Source organism: Barbatula barbatula (assembly GCF_947034865.1).
Source record: "Barbatula barbatula genome assembly, chromosome: 11".
Classification (NCBI taxonomy): Eukaryota; Metazoa; Chordata; class Actinopteri; order Cypriniformes; family Nemacheilidae; genus Barbatula; species Barbatula barbatula.
The window spans coordinates 400882-421972 of NC_136774.1; the positions used below are offsets into that span (position 1 = coordinate 400882).

General features: G+C 44.5%; 3 protein-coding genes across 8 annotated transcripts; 1 reads left to right on the forward strand and 2 right to left on the reverse strand.

Annotated features, from left to right (window-relative positions):
- Positions 1 to 6: 6 nt before the first annotated feature.
- On the forward strand, positions 7 to 4543 carry kank3 (KN motif and ankyrin repeat domains 3). 2 transcript variants are annotated; one of them, XM_079468450.1, is made up of 10 exons: positions 7 to 54; positions 131 to 1651; positions 1723 to 1831; positions 2092 to 2289; positions 2381 to 2471; positions 2549 to 2768; positions 2851 to 2993; positions 3074 to 3274; positions 3350 to 3448; positions 3569 to 4543. In XM_079468450.1, the coding sequence occupies exons 1-10, from the start codon at positions 18 to 20 to the stop codon at positions 3623 to 3625; spliced, it is 2676 nt and encodes an 891-aa protein (XP_079324576.1). In that variant the 5' UTR covers positions 7 to 17; the 3' UTR covers positions 3626 to 4543. The 2 variants fall into 2 exon arrangements, with proteins under 2 accessions (XP_079324576.1, XP_079324577.1); XM_079468451.1 differs by having other exon boundaries at positions 1729 to 1831.
- Positions 4544 to 5225: 682 nt separating this feature from the next.
- On the reverse strand, positions 5226 to 12958 carry dpp9 (dipeptidyl-peptidase 9). Of its 5 annotated transcripts, XM_079468447.1 has the most exons (22): positions 12778 to 12926; positions 12048 to 12211; positions 11802 to 11892; positions 11484 to 11722; positions 11292 to 11404; positions 11040 to 11213; positions 10790 to 10961; positions 10362 to 10472; positions 10073 to 10201; positions 9526 to 9587; positions 9336 to 9436; positions 9087 to 9264; positions 8844 to 9003; positions 8676 to 8755; positions 8445 to 8597; positions 7995 to 8130; positions 7766 to 7911; positions 7542 to 7688; positions 7248 to 7400; positions 6968 to 7110; positions 6700 to 6811; positions 5226 to 5730 (listed from the first exon to the last, which is right to left on the reverse strand). In XM_079468447.1, the coding sequence occupies exons 3-22, from the start codon at positions 11855 to 11857 to the stop codon at positions 5638 to 5640; spliced, it is 2658 nt and encodes an 885-aa protein (XP_079324573.1). In that variant the 5' UTR covers positions 11858 to 11892; positions 12048 to 12211; positions 12778 to 12926; the 3' UTR covers positions 5226 to 5637. The 5 variants fall into 5 exon arrangements, with proteins under 5 accessions (XP_079324573.1, XP_079324572.1, XP_079324574.1 ...); XM_079468446.1 differs by lacking the exon at positions 12048 to 12211 and having other exon boundaries at positions 12778 to 12958; XM_079468448.1 differs by lacking the exon at positions 12048 to 12211 and having other exon boundaries at positions 10790 to 10958; positions 12778 to 12920.
- A 319-nt stretch (positions 12959 to 13277) lies between these two features.
- Positions 13278 to 20747, reverse strand: LOC306901002 (putative glutamate receptor). Its single transcript, XM_079468452.1, has 10 exons — positions 20706 to 20747; positions 20464 to 20528; positions 18337 to 18368; positions 18074 to 18253; positions 17757 to 17983; positions 16228 to 16325; positions 15821 to 16038; positions 15400 to 15619; positions 15081 to 15325; positions 13278 to 14580 (listed from the first exon to the last, which is right to left on the reverse strand). The coding sequence occupies exons 2-10, from the start codon at positions 20522 to 20524 to the stop codon at positions 14491 to 14493; spliced, it is 1371 nt and encodes a 456-aa protein (XP_079324578.1). The 5' UTR covers positions 20525 to 20528; positions 20706 to 20747; the 3' UTR covers positions 13278 to 14490.
- Between the last annotated feature and the right edge of the window lie 344 nt (positions 20748 to 21091).

Genomic DNA, 21091 nt, shown 5'->3' on the forward strand with positions numbered 1-21091 from the left:
GTAGAAGGCTTCAGAAGATGACCCAATCTGTGCACTTAAGCTCCAAACCACCAAGTAAGTGTTTGTTGGGCTGTTCTCAGCACAATTCTGATGTTTCGGTTTCATCACGTGTGTTCTGTTCGCTTCACAGATCTGAGTGCTCCTTTTCATTGCTCAGCTGAAGAAGAAAGTGATCAGGGTAGTTCATATTCCGTTCAGACACCCTATGGATTCCACCTGGACCTTGATTTTCTCAAGTATGTTGAAGAAATAGAGAGCGGACACAGCGTCCGCAGGGCTAATGTGAATGCCCGGAGAGGATCGCGGGGTGACCGTGGGAACCAGAGGAATCTGGCTAGTGGAGGTCGGACCAGCGGTTGGACGTCCACAGAGTCACTTTCCTCAACGACCAGTGAGAACTGTCAAACTGTCCTCAAGAGCCCCGGCAAATCACAACCACTGTCTCCGTCAGCAGCCATCAGTCCCGGTTTACCCACTTGCTCCAAAGTGCCTCCGCCGCCTCCACCGCGTAACCCTCGGGTAGAACGCACGCTCCTTGAAACTAGCCTTCGGCTCCAACAGGAGCAAAGTCAGTTCTTCAGTGGATTAGCTTCTAAGCTCCCTGAGCTTTCCAAAGTCAATCCAAAAGGTGGCGGATCCACGAGTGACCTTTCCTCAGCTTCATCTCAGCTGTCTACAGATGGCCGGTCGCTTCAGATGTCACCTTCTGTGCAGAATTCCCTTTCCGGTGGCTGGACCAGAGCTAGTCCACAGACGTCTGGAAGGAGCACTCCTGCCTCAGGAGCGTCTTCACTTCCCCCAGGGCAGCTTCAGACTGTCCGAGAGCAGATGGCCTCCGCCCTCCGGCAGCTAAGAGAAATGGAGGAGCGTGTGAAAGGAGTAACGGCCTTAGAAAGAGAGGTGACTGTGCTGCGTATCGAAAAAGAAGGGCTGACTCTGGAACTTCAGAAGAAAGTGCAAGAACTCGATGCCACACTCAAACTGAAGATCTCCACCGGGGCTGTTGAAGCAGAGCGGAACAAAGAGCCTGAAAAGACATCCGTAGCAGTAGGTGATGACAATCCCCTTGAGACGGTGAAAGTCTGCTATCGCCAGACGCTCATGGACACCGGTGTCCAGGCTTCTGTTGACCTCTGTCACGCCACAGTTGAGACGGAGCCTAGTGCCGTGCATGATGAGGCCATTCAGGCCGGAGCCGAGATGCAAGATGTGGCCATCTGGGTCGAAGAGTCGTGTCTTGGGTTACAAAGTGAGGCAGAACGAGAAATTGACACGCTTGTACGTACCATCAAAATACAACAGGAGTCCATAGAGGTTCTCGAGACGCAACTAAGTCAGGTCAACCGAGACCTTGAGACGTTAAGAGCTGTGGAAATGCAGAGGACATCCAAGATTACGTTTGACAAAGAGACGCTTGTGAAACCAGACACGGCAGACGTCCGACTGGAGACTGAGGTTTGTTCGAAAGCTTCTGTTGGTGTAGGGTTTCCAGATCTGGAGGACCTGTCACAGACCAAACATGACCGAGGCATTCAGACAGATCCTGTGGACACTTCAGAAGACAGAGGTGTGGTACTGGTGAGCACTGGGATCCAGTGGGAATGTCTCGGTGATATTCAAGAGACTGAAGAACAGATCCCGTCTGCTGAGGGTGAGCACTATTCAACATAACTGTGTGTTTGCACTGTCTAAAGAGATTAAAATAACTGTTCTTGAATGAAGTTGCAGGTCCGCTGAAGTCCATCATGAAGAGAAAAGATGGCACCGCTGATGCTGCAGGTTCCGGCGCTGGCAAAAAGAGTTTGAAGTTTGTTGGCATCCTAAATGGAGGGTGAGTATAGTAAAGTCCTGGGACTGAATACTGAAGGTTCCAAACTCTCTGGGCTATCTTTACTCTGCTTTGCAGCCGTATTATTATCTCCCTTCATATCGGTAGTTTCCACATTGCCTCAAGGTTTAATTTGTAAACACTCCTAATGCAGCCCATTTTTCACATATTTTTCAACTTGGATAGTCTTACAAATACAAATTAAAGCGCTAATTCAACACCTTGAGGTCTGACCTCAAATGTAACCTGCCGAATATCTTCAGCTACGAGTCGACGTCCAGTGAAGAGGATGATGAGGATGAAGAGAGTTCATCTGATGAAAGTGTGGTGGGGGGGTGTTCAGACAGCAGTGTAGAGGAGGAAGCACCTTTAGATGACACGTCTGATGAAGACGTGAATATAAACGATGACAGTGATGACAACATAACAGCTGAGCAGCACACAGAAGACGTGAAGGAGAAGTAAGTGCTCTGATGTTTCTTCATCTTTGTGTACAGGTGCTCTCAAAGGTTTTGGACCCTTAAAGTGCATGCATTTTGAACACATTTACAGGTTCGAGTTGAGCAGCAGAATGCGAGAGGCGTGTCTGATAGTGAAGAAGCATCTTAATGACGGATCAAAAGCACTGAAGAGTAAAGAAGTGGTGAGACACACGCACACACTTGTAATGTTGTGTAAAACTCGGAGAATGTGATTGTCATTGTTGTGATGTTTTGTCAGCTGTCCAGCACACATACGGTTCAGCTGGAGTGGTTCCGTGTGTCCTGCGCCAAGACGGCACAGCCGAGACGCGTGTCCAATTACCTGATGGCATTCTCGGAGGTGTCGTCCGTCCTTCTGGAACACATCATCAACATGACGGACGGCAACGGCAACACAGCGTTACACTACAGCGTCTCTCATTCCAACTTCGCTGTGGTGGATCTGCTGCTGGACACAGGTTCACGCATCCTTCATGACGTGTTGACTTGATGACGTACCATGATCGTATCTGATCCTTTGGGGGATGCTTTTGTGTTCAGGCGTGTGTGACGTGGATCAGCAGAACAAAGCCGGGTATACAGCGGTGATGCTGGCAGCTCTGTCAGCCGTGAAGGAGGAGAACGACACGACCGTAGTGCAGAAACTCTTCCGGATGGGAAACGTCAATGCTAAAGCCAGTCAGGTGACTTGTTGTTGTGATGACTTCATAAACCGTTGATATGGGTTTGACCAGGGCTTGCGTTGTGTCACGGCTGTTGTCAGGCAGGACAGACGTCTCTGATGTTGGCTGTAAGTCACGGGCGGCTGGAGATGGTGCGAGCGCTGCTGGACTGTGGTGCTGACGTCAACGTTCAGGACGACGAGGGTTCCACGGCTCTGATGTGTGCCAGCGAACACGGCCGAGCCGAGATCGTCTCTCTGCTCCTCGAGCAGCCGGCCTGTGACATCTCAGTGGTGGACAATGTGAGTACATGAACATGGCATTGATTCAGCTGCTCCTTATGGGTGAACTGATGACCTTTGACCTGGGTCCTGTAGGATGGCAGTAACGCCCTCTCTATCGCACTGGAGGCATCACACAATGACATCGCTGTGCTTCTGTACGCCCACATGAACTACTCCAAAACGTCACCGGATGTGAGTGAGTTCTCCGGGTTTGGTGTTGACTTTAAAGTGTTTTAGTGTATGATTTGATGATGTTGTGTCGTCATGGGAACATAACTTTAACACAACTCGATGTTTGTTTGTTCTCTTCAGGGCGCGCCGAAGACAAAGTCCAGTGTCCCCTCCAGTCCTAGAACACCACCACATTAAATCAAACGGGGGTGATCTGTAAACGCAACAGCAGCTTTGCTGGACGACATCTCACAGTATCGCTGTCACAAGTTTATATGTGTTGATGTTGTATTCACATAATATTCCGTTGTTTACGTCGATATTTAACACATTATATTACAAGTAAAATATGATTAATGTATGTAAGCTGTTGATTGTGTATCACTACAGTCGCTGTTCTCTGACATCAGTTTAACTGTTGTGTGTGTGTGTACATCTCATCTCAATATTCATGAATGAACAAACACTTCAGACACTGCAGTCTCTCCTTTCTCACAGGACATTTTCATTGATTTTAACCAATAAGAAAACCATGTGAACTGACGTAAGAATCTTTCCTCAAATTCAGTCGGTTGAATTCAACTGGACACTTCAGTAAATCCACTTGAATTCGATCCTAACGCACTAAAGCACGGACAGGTCAGGAGTATATCACTGATGAAATCCGTTTAGTTTTTTACTGCTGCATGTTAATGGATGACTGTGTTCGTTCAGGTGAGCGCTCAACAGAACCTCCAGCATCTGCTCTTATTCAGTGAAATGACATGAACACATCTTATAGCTCGAGTGGACAGATTCTTCATGTTCGCTGTCACAGACGTTCTGTCCAGTTTGACATTTCTCAAGAACTACAGAAATGTTCATATTGAAACTTTGCACAAACCACATTTATTTCTGTGTGTACCACCTGTAAACCAAAGCAGTGAACTACAGTTTACTGTCCAAAGATAAGAGATGCAATCATTAAGATATTGTTACTGTACGTTCATTTGTTTTCACTTTAAAAACTGTCAGTATTGTTTTATATCTGTCTTTGAGACTGTATTACTGTATGCTGTTTTTATGCTATGCAGCCTTTTTAAAATATACAATAAAAATTCATTATTAAGGTCATGTAAATATGATGCACTTTACCCATTAGAAATCACACAGATGATAGTCCAGTGACAAAATGATGTCATCATTTATACTCGCTCATGTTCGTGAGTCTTTCTTCAGTGGAACACAACAGAAGATATTCTGAGAAACGTCTCGGTGGTTTTGTGTTCATATAATGGAAGTCAGTGTTGTTCGATTATCAACGTTATATCTTCTTTTGTGTCCCGAAGAAGGGTAGGACATGAAGATAAGTAAATGATGACAGGATTTTCATCCTGATGATGAATTTTCTCCCAAGATGAAATGGAAACTTTAGCTGGAGTCTCTCAGAAGTGTGTCTGTCATTAGAGTTTGTTTGACACATTGTTGACATCTCTTCTCAGAGCTTGATAGATTTGTCAAGTGTCCAATCAAAAGTCATTATCATCAATGTCAACTCCAGATAATTTGACCTCGACAATCTCCAGACTCTTCATGCGTTTACACATTTACACTTTCATCTGAGCCATGAACGAGCAGCATCTGACAATTCTTTTCTTTGGGTTGTGAATCTGTTCATATATGACGGAGAAATAACTGAACAAAAAGCAGAAACACTTGAGAAGGAACTAAACGTCCTGACTGAAGTAAAGTGGTTTCTGTGTCCGTCACATACAGACAGAAGTAAAGATTTACTGAAAGACCAAACACAAGACCATCATAAAAAATATGTTCCTTTAATAATCCACACTTAAAATATGAACGGCAGGTAGCAGTGTGAGGTGTCCTTTCATGAGAGCCACACGCAGGCGGCCGACAGCCACGCTGCAAACACGACTGCAGTCATAGAACTGAAAAAGCTTAAGTTAAAGGAGCGGTTAGCAGGAGAAGAGCGCGTCCTCTCACCGGCCGCTAACTAGACTTTAAAAAACAAAGACACCTTTTGGCAACATGTGGCACAAAATCAAAGGAGATGAGGGCCGTCGGCTGTGTCCTTCTGTTGTGCAGCAGACATGCGGACTGTCTGGAGCGAGTCTGTTCCCGCCTCCACAGACAGACGGATGGACAGATAGACAGAGAGAGAGAGAGAGAGAGAGAGCAGTGGGCCGGTGAGATGGAGAAGAGTGTCGTCATCAGAGATGTTCCTGGAGAAAGTACAGTAACATGATCTCATAGTGTTCTCCAGACTCAGGACAGCGGATACTGTGTCTCTCATTGGGATAAATCTAGAGACAGGACAGATGACAGAATTAGTGAACAAGCATGAACTTATGCTTGTATATTTCTAGTGGGGGTGTAAATCAGACAGTTCATCACGATACGATGCCGTATCGATATTCTCCGCCAGCGATCCGATATTTGCCCATACCTCAGAAATGTTTGCGATTCGATCCGATTCAATTAATTATTTTGATATTACTTGTTTATCTTATATATTTTGGTTTCATAAACTAGACTATAAAACTGCACTCACTCTGTCCAAATGTGTCCATTTTCAACAATAAACTATAGGTTTTCTGCTAGGATTTAATAGTACAGTGGGGCTGGACGGCGTCATATGCTAATTAACATATTCATGATGTCATCAGCTTCAGTCCCGTTTCTAAACATATTTGAACACAGCATATTGCCCAATAAAGCCGTTCTCATGTACATATCGTCTGTTTCATATTCATATATACTATATCTGGACCCATTCCCTGCGTCCTGCTGAAGCCAGGGCCGTTATGCTTTTTGTGTTCTTAATACTCTGCGAAGGGAGAAGCCAAAGCGACTAGATGTTAAGACTAGATGCTGAGAGGTGATCCCTGCTCCGAGAAGAGAGATCTTGCGCTCGCAGGACAGTAGTACTGCTGACAATTCCCACTGAATGAAAACTGAGATTTATCCACAAAGACGCCAAGCAACACTGGCGAGACAAATTAGGAATGAATGGGCAACAGTGGTGGTCAGCTTTCCTTTATCTCAGTGGTAAGAGCATTGTGTTAACAACTCAAGGTTGTGGGTTGGATCCCCAGGGATTGCAGATACATATGTATAAATGTATAGGATAATGCAGTGTAAGTCGCTTGGATAAAAGCATCTGCCAAATCCCTAAAAATATAAATGTAAAAACATGGTCAAAATAAACGTAACTCTTTTATGTGTGGCATCGCCTCGTTTGTTACATGGTGAGGGAGAGTTTGTATTCACACCTGTAACTGATATGGCTTTCCTGCACGGATGAGCTGAGACACCAGGAAGTTGGTGTGGAAAAAGTGCACGTTTTCATCCAGAAACCCATGAAGAATGAGTAATCGGTTTGGCCTGCAGAAAGAAGACAAGACAAGAGGCCATCGGTGAACACACCAGACACTTGACATATCAACTGGAGAACTGACACTCGTCACCCATAAAAGACATTTTGGGGATTCATAGACTGATTCTTTTTCATTCGGTTCATCTGTGATGTGCGTGACTGACTCATTGGGAAGTTTGTCGACGTGCAGGGCCACAGATCCGGCCTCATAGCCCTGCTGGTTATTTTCAGGCACGTCCATGTAGCGTTCGGTGTAGCCGGTGTCATATGCCATCCAGACGGTGACAGGAGCTCCTGCTATAGCCACCTGCAGCACAACAGCGCTCCAGTTACAACAAACCTCGGGACGTGGGTCACACATCATTACTAAAAATGTGTTGACACTTCAATATTACGACAGGAAAGTAGACGCCACCTGCTGGTGACAAAAGACATGATGCTCACCTTGAAGATGTTGGGCCGGTGAATGAGACCCACGAGAGACAGAAACCCACCGTAAGACCAGCCGTGAATGGCAACACGACTCAAGTCGATGAACTTATACTTCTCAGCCGCATACTGAAGACCTTCCACCTGATCTTCAATCTCGACCTGACCCTGAGAGAGAGAGAGAGAGAGAGAGAGAGTGGTTTGTCTAATTCATATTTCCTCTTAAACATTTCATCTATCTGCTTTTTTTAATGGAGATGTTCATGTTAAGGTGGAAAGTGGAGCAGATCTCTGCTTTAAATGGGTTACCATTCTGTTTTTAAGAGCTCCCTCAAACTTGAGTCCTCTCTGACACGAGCCTCGTCCATCGATGACCACTACAGCATAACCCAGAGACGCCAGCGTGTTCAGACGCAGATACTTCACACCTTTATACGAGTTATTCACTAACTGCACCTACAAACACAAGGCCACACGTCAAGAGTGCTGCACACATCAGTCATAAACAAACGGTTCAGCACACCGTCACCAACCTGCGGACCGCCGTACACAAACAGGATGGTGGGATGTTTCTTTCCTGCTTTCAGGTTGTGTGGTTTGTAGAGCATGCCGTACAGCTGGAAGCCAGACTTTGCAGGGAAACTGAAGATCTCAGGAGGGATGTAATCGGCCGGACAGCCTGCACGCGCACACACGTGTTGTGTTATCATCACAGTCATGGAGTGCTGTGTGATGTGATGAGATGTCAGGTGTGATTCTCACCTGTGGCCTCCATCATACTGGCCCAGAACTCCGGCTCTTTGTGCAGCGGATCGGCCGGAGATCCCGTCAGCTTGTACACGTGAACACACGGCGGGGTGCTGACGTTACTGTAGTGACTGATGAACATGTCAAAGTTCTGAAAAAAACAACAGACTCGTTTCAGATCACGTTACAGCCACCAAACAATGATATTCATGTTATTTCTTCATCCTCTGCACTGAACAAATCCATCAAAAACAGACACACGGTCATGTATTCACGGTTATTCAAATGTTTCTGTTTATGGAAATCAAATGAAAGCCTGGCCTTAAAATGATGATGAAAACTGAATAGAAAAAGAAATGAAAGTCTTAGATAATAACATTGATAGGAATAAAAGCGGATTGAAAATCAAAACTATAATCAAACTATAAAAACTCTTGGGTCAAAGGTCTCATACACGCGCGTCACCTGGCTAACAGAGCAGCTGTGAGAGAAGCCGGGTTTAGTGAGACGGACGATCTCTCCAGGGGTCTGGTAACTGACGGCGTACAGATGATGCTCCAGAGGAGTGTCTTTGGTGCCCTGAAAGTACACCAGCTTCGTGTCTTCATTCACCCAGATCTGCACGGGAGCGAAGAGACAGCGTTTGAGCGTTAGCAAACACCACAGAACACACGTGCAGAGAAACACGCAGCAAACCTTTGAGCCGTGTCGGGCCAGAACTTCCCACTCTCCGCTGGACAAGGCCACCTCCTCCTTTACTGGACATTTAAAATCATCTGGACACAGACACAGCACACATGGGTGTAAAGACATGGCACACGTGATCACACGCGAGTACTCTGAAGGATTGGGAGGGATCGGGACCTTCTGAAGGGCTGAAGTCTCTGGACCACTGCTGACAGCCGGCCTGCAGAACGCTGCTGATCCGGTACAAGTGACAGAAGCCCGTTTTGGATTCGTTCACCCACAGGAAGGAGATCTCATCACGACTGGTTTGAATGAAGGGATAGAAGATGTCATGGACCTGTTGAACACACACGAGACACTTCTGAATCATCTCTTCAGATGCATGACAGCGTGACACAAACGTCAGATGAGAGATCTCACGTTGATCCAGATGTCTGTGATCTCCTCGTAGATGACGAACGGTTGGACTCCCTCGGGCATGGCTTCCACGTGCTCCGCCCACTGCGGGTCATCCACGCCCACAGGGATGAAGAGCGCGGGCGGCAACAGGACTAGCTGGAGCTTCTGTTGACTGCGGTCCAGCAACACTGCCCAAGCGCTGGAGAGAACAGACACATGAGCACAGCTGAACTTCTCTTCTGGTTTTTACTCTAAGGTCTTCTCACGTACAATTTTCCATCCTTCGTCCATCCGGCTCTGGCGATGTATTCCACTCCGGGGAAGAGCGAGGTGAACGGGAGGACGAGCTCTTTGTTTTGTGCACTAACAATCTACAACAACAACAACAACAAGAGATGATGATGATGATGACTGTGACGATGAGTGAAACACACACCAGAAGAGCTCAGCACACACTCACCTTTCCCTGCGGGTCCGTTTCAATCTCTGCTAGCTTCAGACTAATCTGAGGGTTTTTACTTCCTGGAAGGGAAAAGAAAGTTTGATAAATCCAATGGCATCAAAGACTTAGACACCTCTGAAAGTCAGATTTTTCTTATTGCATAAGACTGGAGAGAGGTTTTGTTTAAGTCACCGATCATACTCGTTTTCTTCCGCAGCGTTGCAGTGATTCATCTAAATGATTTATCCGTGCACATCATTATTTTCCTCAAATACATTTGCAAAATTAAAACCATAAAGCTGCGGTCCCCTCTACACAACAGCTCTTCTCTTCATGACGTCATGCCTGAAAAGACCAATGGGTACCGCAGGTGTATCAGGCCAATTTACAGCCATCCAATCAATTACGGGAGGGCGACCTACATTCTTTTCACTCGTCACGATACAGAAAAGACGACATGCGTTTCATGGTGACTTGAAATGTGTGATATAAATGGACAGCGTTCAGACTGTCAGGAAACAGTATTCTTCACATCATGACCTAACAAGCAGACTGTGTGTGTGACCTGTGCGAGGGTATCTGTACACATCAGCTTTCCTCTCCTCCAGCGCTGGAGACGGCACATGAATGATCTCAACTTCTGACTCGTCCACTTCCTCATACAGCAGCTGTAGAGTTCTGCCTCCCTCTGGGTCTGGAACACACACACACACACACACATCAGTCAGTTTACACACAAACCCTCTCTCACACTACTGTGATGGGTCTGCGCAGCTTCTCTTCTCCTTAACTGTGAAAGGATCTTCAGTGTAAATGAAATAAGATCAAGAGAGCTCTGATAAGACTTCACACACTTTCAGGAGCTGCTGGAGACCACCAGTATCCAGTGAAGCGATCAAACTCCTCCTGAATCACAAACGTGGCCACACCAGCTGACTTTGGGTCGTCCTTGACATTATTTAAGCCTGCGGAAGAGAAAAACACAGTCAGTAGTGCAATAACAATGATCTGAATGCTTTCATTGGATGAGAGGCAATTAAACACCCAATGAACTGCACACATCACATATCGCTGCCGTCCTTCTGAAACTCGCCATTTCCGTATTTCATGGTTTTTGCTAACCAAAGAAAAGTGTCCGCAACCACAAACAGGATTTGATCCAGTGCCTGAAAAACTGTGAATTTGGACACGCGAGGTTTCAGAAGGACAAAAACAACCAGAGCAATCATGGGCTCATTCCACACCGTGACTGTAAAGCGTGAAAGGAAGAAGTGATGAACACCTTTATGACAGTGCGTGAGCCGTCGCTCCTCTGCCGTCTGGATGTTGCTCACCCACAGGTCATTATTATTGATGAAGGCGATGAACGTCGGGTCACCGGGCGAGATCTTCGGGTCCATGCGTGTCCCCGAGCACTGACTCTTGATTTCCACCGGCTTCATGGGGGCGGCCTGCTAAACATCACATGACCTTCAGACACGTGAACACGCGACACGTACACCTGAAACACCTGTAGTCAGAGCTGGACTCACAATGAAGCCATTACGACCGCCGTCACGGCAAAAGAACAGACTGTTGCTGGCCTGGAACAGGAAAAGACCGCTCTGTGCGTGATAGTCGTAGGACGTGATGCCGAAGACCCCCAGACGCTTCCTCTCACGGAGGAGCTCCTCTTCTCTGGAGTAAACGCCGTGATGCGGAGTTGCCTGCGGGACAAAGCCAAACGTTTACAGCCGCCGGCCGGGATGGAGCGCGCGTAACCACAGCGACACGAGCGCCCATACCTGAAAGTGATCCAACATCTGTTTCCAGGACAACACCAGCAGAGCTTCCTTGCGGATCTTCTTTGGAATCTCAGAGTACAGCAATGAGTTTTCTCTGCTCCCATAGGGCATTCCTACAACAACAAACACATTCGCTCATGACACCTCACAGCCTTTCAACGCCGTCGAATGTAAAAAAACCAAGAAACGCACCGAGATAATAGAGGCGATGCGAGTGCGGGCCCGACTCGTCGTGTTTCTGGACGAACTGGAAGTCGTGCGGCGCTTTGTTGATGATCATTCCAGAGTACTTCCTGCTGCCGTGAATGATGTCGCGCAGGCCGTCCCACGAGTGCTTCTCCACCAGAAACTGCGAGGGAACGTCCTCCATTTCCACCACCTCCGTACTGTCGGTGATGTCATCGACCGCAGTCATTCTGACGGCTGCAAAACTGAACGCAGGAACCAACCACATCAGACACGCACTTGACCCGCCGCCGGCAGGGAAACATACATACAACTGAACCTCACCTTCTCCAACTACCTTCAGTTTGATCTTCAAGTTTCACTCTCTTTCCTCTGTACATGAACCGGCACAAAACCCTCGACGAGATCCGGCAACCTGCAGGACAGAAACACCATTCACACGTCACGGTCATGAGGAAACCAAAAGCACAGCTCTCTGTCTACACACGCCAGGACATGTTTCACGACGACGTCACAGTAACACAATAATAGCGACTGGAAATCACAATTGAGAAATGGATTTCTCTTAACTGAAGGCGTCTCAGTCAGCAATCCAAACGGATGTTTCCGGTTCATCCGGTCTCGTGCGTCAGACAGCCGTGAAGGTTAAAGAGCCACTGAAACGCCTTGAGATGTGCAGACATCACTTCCACTAATACAGGAAGTTTGTGTGGGACATCTTGACTGATTCCTCCCTTGTTAGAAATAGGCCACATCTTTACCTCACAGTCTGAATCATTAACACGTTCATTATGTCACATAGGTGTGAATGTGATGGACACGGCGGCGCACTAGTTTATACATATAAAGGACAACACACAGTTTTCATTTCATGTGGACTTTAAACTACGTCATTCGTGCAGGTTTATTATGTGTGCTCTCTGAACTCTCTGAGCACTGACGCGCGTCGACGCCCTATGTAGGCAGCACACTACGGGTGAACACTCGAGCTTGTCATTTGTTCTGGATGAACTGATGTGTTTATCTGTGCTAGCAGTTAGCCGCAGTGCTAATGACAGCACTGCTCATCATGTCTCGGTCTGCACAACACTTCTGTTCTACAGTTATTGATGAGGATGAGGATGAAGACGTGCTCTTATCGCGCTAGTTTATTATCTCGCTGCTGTCGTCGATCGGCGGATATTTCGACAGTCAAACCCTCAGACACAACAACAAAGATCCGATCCGGAGATCAGCTGCTCGGCCTCGGCTACACGTCGTGTTATTATGGTAAAGCTCTCCGAGGATGACGTGTACTTACAGGTAAAGCCTCACAGGTCAAGTCTCATGTGTCACCTGTTCACTTCTCAGTGTCTTCTGCTCAGAACAACAGGGTCCATAAGCGCGAGAGCAGCACAAAGCGACAGTCATGACCAACCGAACATCATCAGGCACACCGGAAATGACGACGAACAACTCTCACTTCCGTCTTCCGGTTATTCACACAGCTTCACGTAAAACGATGATTAAATATTAACGATATTATAGTATTTTAAATGATTCATATGACTGACGTGTTATGATTGAAATAGATGTTTTAACGTTTCTTGCGAGATTCATATGAAATCATTTCATGTTAAAATAATAATAATAATAATAATAATCCGTTCGTTAGGTTTGGATTTGGTTCAGGTTACATTAGTTTGCAGCGCTTGCGTGTTTATGGGAAAAAGCAGATGATTTTGTATATGTGTGTATTTAGGTGTTGGGAAGAATGTGAATGGTGTGTGTGCAGCACAACACTGTTAGCCACAAAAATACACAATATGATATAAATGTTTATTATATTATATGTGTTTATTAAAAAAACCCTTTCACATTGTTCAATTGATTAAATTCAGGTGTTTGTAGGCCAGGTCTTCTCAAATATTGAATTAGTTTTGTCTCTGAATTGCTTTTTTCAACATACTGTATATGGATCTGCAGTGTTGTTACAGAAGCTGATACTCTAGTGCTATATAATCTATATGATTCAACACGTCTATAATGTAAAGGAGTCTGCTTTAAAGATGCCAAGACAAGCAAACGGTATGTACAAGTGAGTGTCTTCACAATGTGCTTCTGTTGGCCGTCCATCAGAAGCCTGAAAGAGAGAGACACACTCCACAAGAGAGCTGGAACCAAACACAACCACGTGAGCGTTTGCCAGAAAAACATCATAGTAATTCAGCTTGACGTGGGAAAACCACAACACATCAACAACAAAACAATGAGTTCTTTCAATCTCACACCGCAAACACATGTGTAGATACTGTGGGAAGTGTTTACTCTCTAGACCAGATCCAGTTCCTTTTAATAACACAAACGGTTAATGCAACATCTCATCAAATAGCTGCTGCAAGAACACAGCTCATGCATAACAAAGACAAACAAATATTTATTAGTATACGCTAGAAGAGTATATGGCATTATATTAGTATGCTTAAACAACGAGTGTACATAAATGAAAATAACATACAGAACAAACACCCCTTACACATGATGCAAACGGCATCTTTCAGCTTTATATTTTTGTTAAGAATATTTGTTCTTTTAGGTTTAATAACATGGGTGTGGATTTGTCTCATGGCACGTATAAAGATGTATTATGCATAGCAAATCCTCTCTTAAACTACAGTTTAGTCATATATGAAAACAGTGTTCTACTTTTACAAAACCTCCACGAAACACCGAAAGAAACAAATCTGCTAAACACATATGTTATGCCATGGAGCTGTAAAACATGTTTATGAAGGTGTACTGACAGCTCTTGACTGTTAATAAAATGCTTTCAGGGCCACGTATAGAAAACACCAGTCGGCCTTCATCAGGTTGCCAGAGGTCATCCAAAATATAAACTGTAGATATTGAGTGCACGATGCGTGTCTTTTATCAAGCAGACTGTCACATGTTGTGTTTCTCTGTTGATGGGGATTTGTTAGTCATTGAGCGATGGGGATGTTAATGTGTGTGTGGTGTAGATATTGAGATGGCTTTAAGCTTTGCTCTTCTCTTCGGCTGATGGGACGTCTCCACCTCTGAAGCGTTGACTGAGTTCAGCAGACAGCACAGAGCAGCAGGATTTCTGTTTCACAACCACACAACAACACACTTTCAGCACTACCTCTTTGATTTTTTTGCTAGTCTAACATATCTACTGTATTACCCTAAGACCTCTTTTGTGGATAGACTGGTTTTCAAGAACACAAAATGTGGAAATAATGAACACGCACGATATTGGTACTGCGCACAGCGGACAGAATGCACTTGAGCTTCCTTACGTTACACGAGCAGAAGAAAACATCTGTTCTGAGACAAGTATCTGGACCTGAACATGCTCGGCCAATATCTTCAGATAAGAATACGTTCTCAGTTGTGTTCTTTCAAAACATTTAGTTTACTTCATTCCGGTTGATTTATTTACAATTCTTCGATTTTTTTATAAGGAATTACTGTTGAAATTGTACATTTCAAAAGTTTCAGCTAATACTGTAAACCGTGATACCGTCATGTGTCATCTCAGAAATGCTTGTTTTCCAGTGTATGGCAGTAGTGTTTTATATAGAGCGAGTGTCAGGGTCTTACCTGCTGAGATTTAGCGACGCTGCGTGATTTGGTGGCCAGTTCCATGAGAGCAATGAAAAGCCCCAGAGCCAGACCCAGTGCCAGTAACAAGAAGATCCCCTTCAGACTGCTGGCCTTCAGCGGAGCGCTCTTACCGTCCCGGGACACACAACTGCTCGCCCACCACTTACTGCGCAAATAATCCAGCTCGCCCGATTCACTGAGACTGAGAATACCAACACTCAGATTCTTCATCAGAGGAGAACCTGAGGACACACACACACACACACTGATGGTGAAGTCTGATGATGTTTGTGTGAGGAGGACTGTGGTTGAGTACCTAGCGGAGCGGCGATGCTGTATCCTCTCATGCCGATGATAACCGGGGCTCGTGTAAGGTTACAGTATCTGGCCACTGCCAGGTCCAGAGACACAGACTCGCCGATGAACGCGTAGTTTCCTTTCTGAGCCTTACGGAAGCCCTCTTCTGCATTGAGGGAATAACTCTGAGCTCTCTCCATTTGCTCGTAGATTCGGCGGTGCGTGGGGTTGATTGAGTTCTGTGCACACAAACAGATAACAGATACAGTACTCTCATTACATGCTACTTTTCTCTCTGCTTTAATGTGATTTGTTATCAACATACATACAGTATCTCTGATGAAAACATCTCAAATCCAACTGACGGACACACACAGACAGAGTCTCGAGCCAACACTAGAAGCTGAATGTGACGTTTGGCCACAGCAGTGGTGCTTTACCTTGAAGAAGTTACAGGAGGAGGAGCCTTTAATGGTGCCGTACTCAATGACGTTTTGGTTGGCGAGGTCTTCAAAGGTCTGGATGGACAGCTGTTGACTGTCTGAATGAAGCCATAAACTGAGACTGGCGAAGAAAGACGCCAACAGCACCAATGAGAAGAGCCACCAGATGGCAGTGATGACCCGCCCCGAGAGAGCCCTGGGGTGAGGACCCGCTCCTGCAATACATTCATTTCTTTCAAAATCAGCTAACCTAATGACATCTGATGTTGAAGTCAAATCATGTCACCCTTTATAAATCATTACTATAAGCTGACTGAAGTTTTTCACACTACATTACTGATTTGTATGGCGTTTCTCATCTGCAGTTGTAAACAAGCTGCTGAAGTGTTTGTGAGAAGCGTTACCCTGAAGAGTCAGCGCTCCAACCGTGTACCAAAAACTGTGAGCGAGTGTAAATGAATTCTGCTGTTCCTCTGGTTGCTCCCATTCACACGGACTAATCCTGAAGAACATTCATGAGGTATTATTACAGTACATCAACTGCTTTTCTTTGACATATAGCAATGATACATGAGGTTATCAAGTAGATGCTGTAAATAATGTGGTCTAAAATCATGTAATTCAAATAGTCTAGCAAATGTAGAATACAGAACATTATAGTGAACCGGCCCAAGGGTTAAGCGAATTAAACAACTTCTCAGGGCCCCGTGACCACCAGCGAGCCCCCAAGAGCACACGAACTATGAAATGATATTTTATCTTATCTTAAATTTGACCAATTTATAAAAGTTTGTGTTTACATAATATACGTCCATTTACTGTGCATATTTGTGTTGAATATGGGTGGTTGACGAATAAAACGTGCAAGTGTCCTATCACGATTAATAGTTCAACAGCTCTAATGTATCTATATATTTATACCATGGTTTGTTTTTCATACTGGATTCTGATTGGCTGGAATGTGCGCATTATAACCGTTTTATGCACGGGTAGTTCCAGCAAAGTCCGTTTACGGAAGTCGTGCCACTCGGCGGTCCAGTTATTTACATCACAGCAAGTCCACAGTCCGTTCGACTTGAATGGTGGATTTATTTATAACATCTCTGGCAAAAATCACAATTAAACTTCAGGTTTCCCATCAGAAATTAAACATGACATGACCTGCATCATAACTTTGGTTTGCTGAGTTTAACTTGCGCTAAAAAGTGTTACTGGAAGGCAGGACTTCATACGCTAGGGCGGCCATATTGAGCGTCCGTTAATGCACTTGCAGAGGCTTCGCGTCGGGTGGTTCTTGACCTCCACATCGTGCATTAAAATCCTTTAATGCACAGCAAGCCATAGATTATCCCTTACATATACGCGATTTATGTGATATATGTATTTGTGATATATTCACGATACGCATTCATTTCAAGGTTGTTATTTTCGCTCTAGTTTTAGTTTATAAGATTAAGAATAAATGTGTGCATACTGTAAATTAATTTCATGGTTATCAGGAAAATACACTTGCCAAAGATAAGAAAAATCATTCAATCGTTCTCACACTAAAATGGCTTTGAAAGTGTTTACATGTTGTGGTTAGGCGGATAAAAGAAAAACCTTCTTTGCAAAATAGTTCAATCCATTTAACAGTCAATTCTCATAGAGGGACCGTTCACCTAAAATTATAAGTAATGAAATCGTTATGACAAATGTTTTTGACAATCACTTGTAATGCAAGGTTTATGTGTTATTGTTTTTATGACTGTGTGCTAGATTTATAGTGTGCGACTAACCAAGCATTGACAATAGACAATTGTGTCAGTGGCACAGCGGGGCCCCCGTATAAAATTCAGCCCCTTGGGTCGGCCCTGAATTTGAGAATAAATGTGATATAAGTATCTCAAGACATGCGTCACTGAATTTTATCTACACGTTAAGTCAATCTCACCTTGCCACCAAGAAGATACAGACAGAGGTGAGGAGATACGCGACCAGTACACCCATCCACATGTCAGTGGAGAAGAGCTTGAGAAGACTGAGAAACTGTGAGTCTTCTGGGAGCAGATCTTTCCTCAGGATGAAGCTGAGGCCCGTCTGCATGAAGGGTTTGCTCATGTCCACGGCCATCTCACGTTGAGCTGTAACTGTGAGCGGAGCCACGGCTAAATCTGCCTCCTGCACACACACACACACACACAAAGGTTTTATTGGCCTGTGATTAGAGTGTGTGGAAGGTCGACGTGAGCGCAGATGTGTGACACTAACCCCTCCGATGACCTCTCCGATCATTCCGGTCCAGTGTCCTTTGTCATCCAGCGCACCGTACCGACCGTCCTTCACCAGCTGAATGCTGTACTTAAAGTCCAGTTTCTTTGAGAGGGCTGACAGCAGATCAACACAGAAGCCCTCCAGCTCAGAGCCTTTAGACATCGTGTACGGTTCTTCCTGAATGAGGCCATGAGGAAAACGTCAGGATAATGCCAGAAGTCTTGACAGTGAGCTGTCCTTGTGTTGTTCATTTCACTCACCTTGATCGATGTCACCCTCAATATCTTTGGTCCTGACAACAAACCACAACTTCATTCAGTAAGTTATCAGGCACCGATAGTTATATGACAGATCATTGGTATTTACTCTTTATGGCAACACCTACGGTTCAAATGGATGTACTTTGATAAGCCAAGTGCTACACATACGTCATTTTTCAATCGTTTATCAAAGAACAAAAAGTAAATCTCCAATTCCGTGTTGGATTTTTGTTTTTGTGCAAACATTATTTATTTGAAGCAGCCATTTTCATCTGGAGACTGAATATTAACAAAGAAACAAAGTGAAACTTCTGACCATAACGGCACTCCATTACTTTCACAGTAGGCATGACCACTTTTACTGAAAGATCTGATCTGAGGTCTGATTTGAACAACCGGAAGAATGAAGATGTAAAGCCACTATCAATCATACACACGTCCAAAATGTGTTGCTATGCAGTTGCCAATGCACGTTTATGTGTTTAAAGACGCGTCAGTTGTGATTGTTCGTAAGAGTTACAGCACAGCTTTTGTCAATAAACCAAAGGATTGAACATTTCTATTCTTCACGTTGGTTTAAACACAGCTAAGGTTCAGTCATTTTCCTGTAGCTCAGTGGCTCAGAAACAAATGTGTAGTATAATGCTTTGATGAAGGCAGCTGCCAAATGCATTAATGGAAGAAAGACGTGTCTCTCATGTTCTTAAACTCTGAGGTTTGATCCAGTTGTGGAAGCAGAAGTCGACATTACTGTCTTCTCATAAAGCGTTTCCTTCATGCTGAGATCTCCTTCAACTCACATTCACAGATGTAGCAGACACAGACAATGCAGCACTTGTGCGATGTCACGGTCCTCTCACGGCCACTAATCTTACTTTGAGCGATTGAGACTTCAAGCACAGAGAGCCGAAGACGAACAAAAGCTCAGTGGCCTCCCGCGGCGGAACCCATGCGCTGAGAGTCTGAGAAACTTCCAGCAACTTTCTAAAGAGACGCTGTCTACAGAACGATGGGAAAGTGCCCTGCGCTTGTCTCACAAATCATCTACAAGTCCTTCTCTTTATTCTTTTCATGTTGTTGTTGTTTATGCAGAGCAAATATCCTCACAGACAGTTTTTAACTCATGAACAGATCTTCTCCTTAAAGGTCCAGTGTGTCATTTTTGGGACGATCTATTGCTGGAAATGCAACCTTGCCTCTAGTCCAGACTTTTATGTGTTAATAACTGAAAATCAAATCATCTTATCGTATCCCAGAGGAAGCCACAGATAAAGAATGAGTAATGTGTTTGCGGTGAGAATGTGTTGACACACAGCGTGTCTCCATCAGCATCACAGCGTATCACTGACACCACTCACTCATCCATTCATGAAAAACACAAATGAAATCATGTCACGAGCTAACAGTGTCTAATTGATTCATCACACTCATGCCAGGGGTTTTCAGTGCCAGGCTGGATGCCCGGACACAGCGCCAGCCTGTGAAACGTGTTATATTGACTCTCAGATGGCACGCTTATGGACCGATATAGCAGTCGATATTTAATGACTCCTTTTTTACCCTTTTACCACCATTTTGTTTTAGAGAGCTGTCATGAAACCATGAAATATCTGAATGTTTTTGATAGGTGCTGTATTAGCACATGTAGATGAATGACGTGCTTGTGAACGTGTGTGATGGGTTCTGCTGGACACAGCGCTTATCAAGACAATTCATCTGGTAATACTGCATCTACACTTCTGGGAAAGCTATTTGATGTTGAATAAAGTAAGAAAGAAAAAACGTTCACAAAAGAGGCTTTATAGCAAACGCAACAAACAACAGCCATGCACCCATAAAAACTGTGACACACACAATTCATGCATATTCAGTATTTCATTTCTTCTTCAGGAATTGCTTTAAGAGCCCTGTTTGATTATTTAAAATGACTTTTAGAGAAGATTTGGATTTTTTTATTGGCTTTAGTAACAGTAAAATAAATGTCTATTTAGACCTTGAGCCTGTCCCAGTTCATTCCTACAGCTAATAAAATAATGACAATATACCATTAATAATAGAAACCATAGTAATCGTAATAATGATAATACTAATATTGATGGCGCATTGAGAAAGATGAAAGGAGTTTACCTGCAGCCCAGACTCCAGCCAGCAGCACCGATGACAACATCATGAGTCCTAATGGAGCCATTTTACTGCACGTGAGACAAAATCACACATTCACACATACTGTATATCCATCCGTCATAACGTCTACTTTAAAAAAATAAAGATCTAATATTGTTCTGTTTTTTAACTATAACTATTTATTTAATGTGCATACAAATAACATTTCCTTCATCCAGCAGCAGGTTTGAATAAAGTCATCTTACCCAAAGTATGCTCAGCCCGTGTTATTGCTCAATGTATGAAGTAACGGACTATATAAGGCCCGAACATAGACTCAAGAGTCTGACAGCAGCCAATCAGAGAGCAGAACAAGAGAAAGGGGGTGGTCATGCCTGACCACAAGAGAGATCCACCGGGATTTATGGGTGGGGGACTGAAATTTGGACGTATAATATGAGGCATGTGAAATCTACGCTGACGTGATTCTCTGCAGATGCTGCTGATTCTATGGCTCACCCTAATGGTCATTTATAACCTCAGAGAATGGACCCTGACACGCACATTAAAGGCTTTCAGCTCTGCAGCATGACTCCACCACAGACGAGCTCAAATAGTTTGAAGTTGAACTTGAAAAAGCTGCTGTGAAACC

Bases quoted from the DNA above. Each gene is read 5' to 3' on its own strand.
- dpp9 (XM_079468445.1), bottom strand. From the start codon at position 11,929: ATGACCGTGACGTGTGAATGGTGTTTCTGTCCTGCAGGTTGCCGGATC. The intron at 9,588-10,072 runs GTCACACACACA...TTTCCCTTCCAG, and splicing joins GTACAGATACCCTCGCACAG to GAAGTAAAAACCCTCAGATT. The intron at 8,598-8,675 runs GTTTGCTGCGTG...GCTCCCGTGCAG, and splicing joins TGGCCCGACACGGCTCAAAG to ATCTGGGTGAATGAAGACAC.
- kank3 (XM_079468450.1), top strand. From the start codon at position 18: ATGACCCAATCTGTGCACTTAAGCTCCAAACCACCAA. The intron at 1,832-2,091 runs GTGAGTATAGTA...GAATATCTTCAG, and splicing joins GTTGGCATCCTAAATGGAGG to CTACGAGTCGACGTCCAGTG. The intron at 3,275-3,349 runs GTGAGTACATGA...TGGGTCCTGTAG, and splicing joins ACATCTCAGTGGTGGACAAT to GATGGCAGTAACGCCCTCTC.
- LOC306901002 (XM_079468452.1), bottom strand. From the start codon at position 20,524: ATGGCTCCATTAGGACTCATGATGTTGTCATCGGTGCTGCTGGCTGGA. The intron at 16,326-17,756 runs GTGAGATTGACT...AATGTTCTTCAG, and splicing joins TGTATCTTCTTGGTGGCAAG to GATTAGTCCGTGTGAATGGG. The intron at 16,039-16,227 runs GTAACGCTTCTC...AATGTATTGCAG, and splicing joins TGGAGCGCTGACTCTTCAGG to GAGCGGGTCCTCACCCCAGG.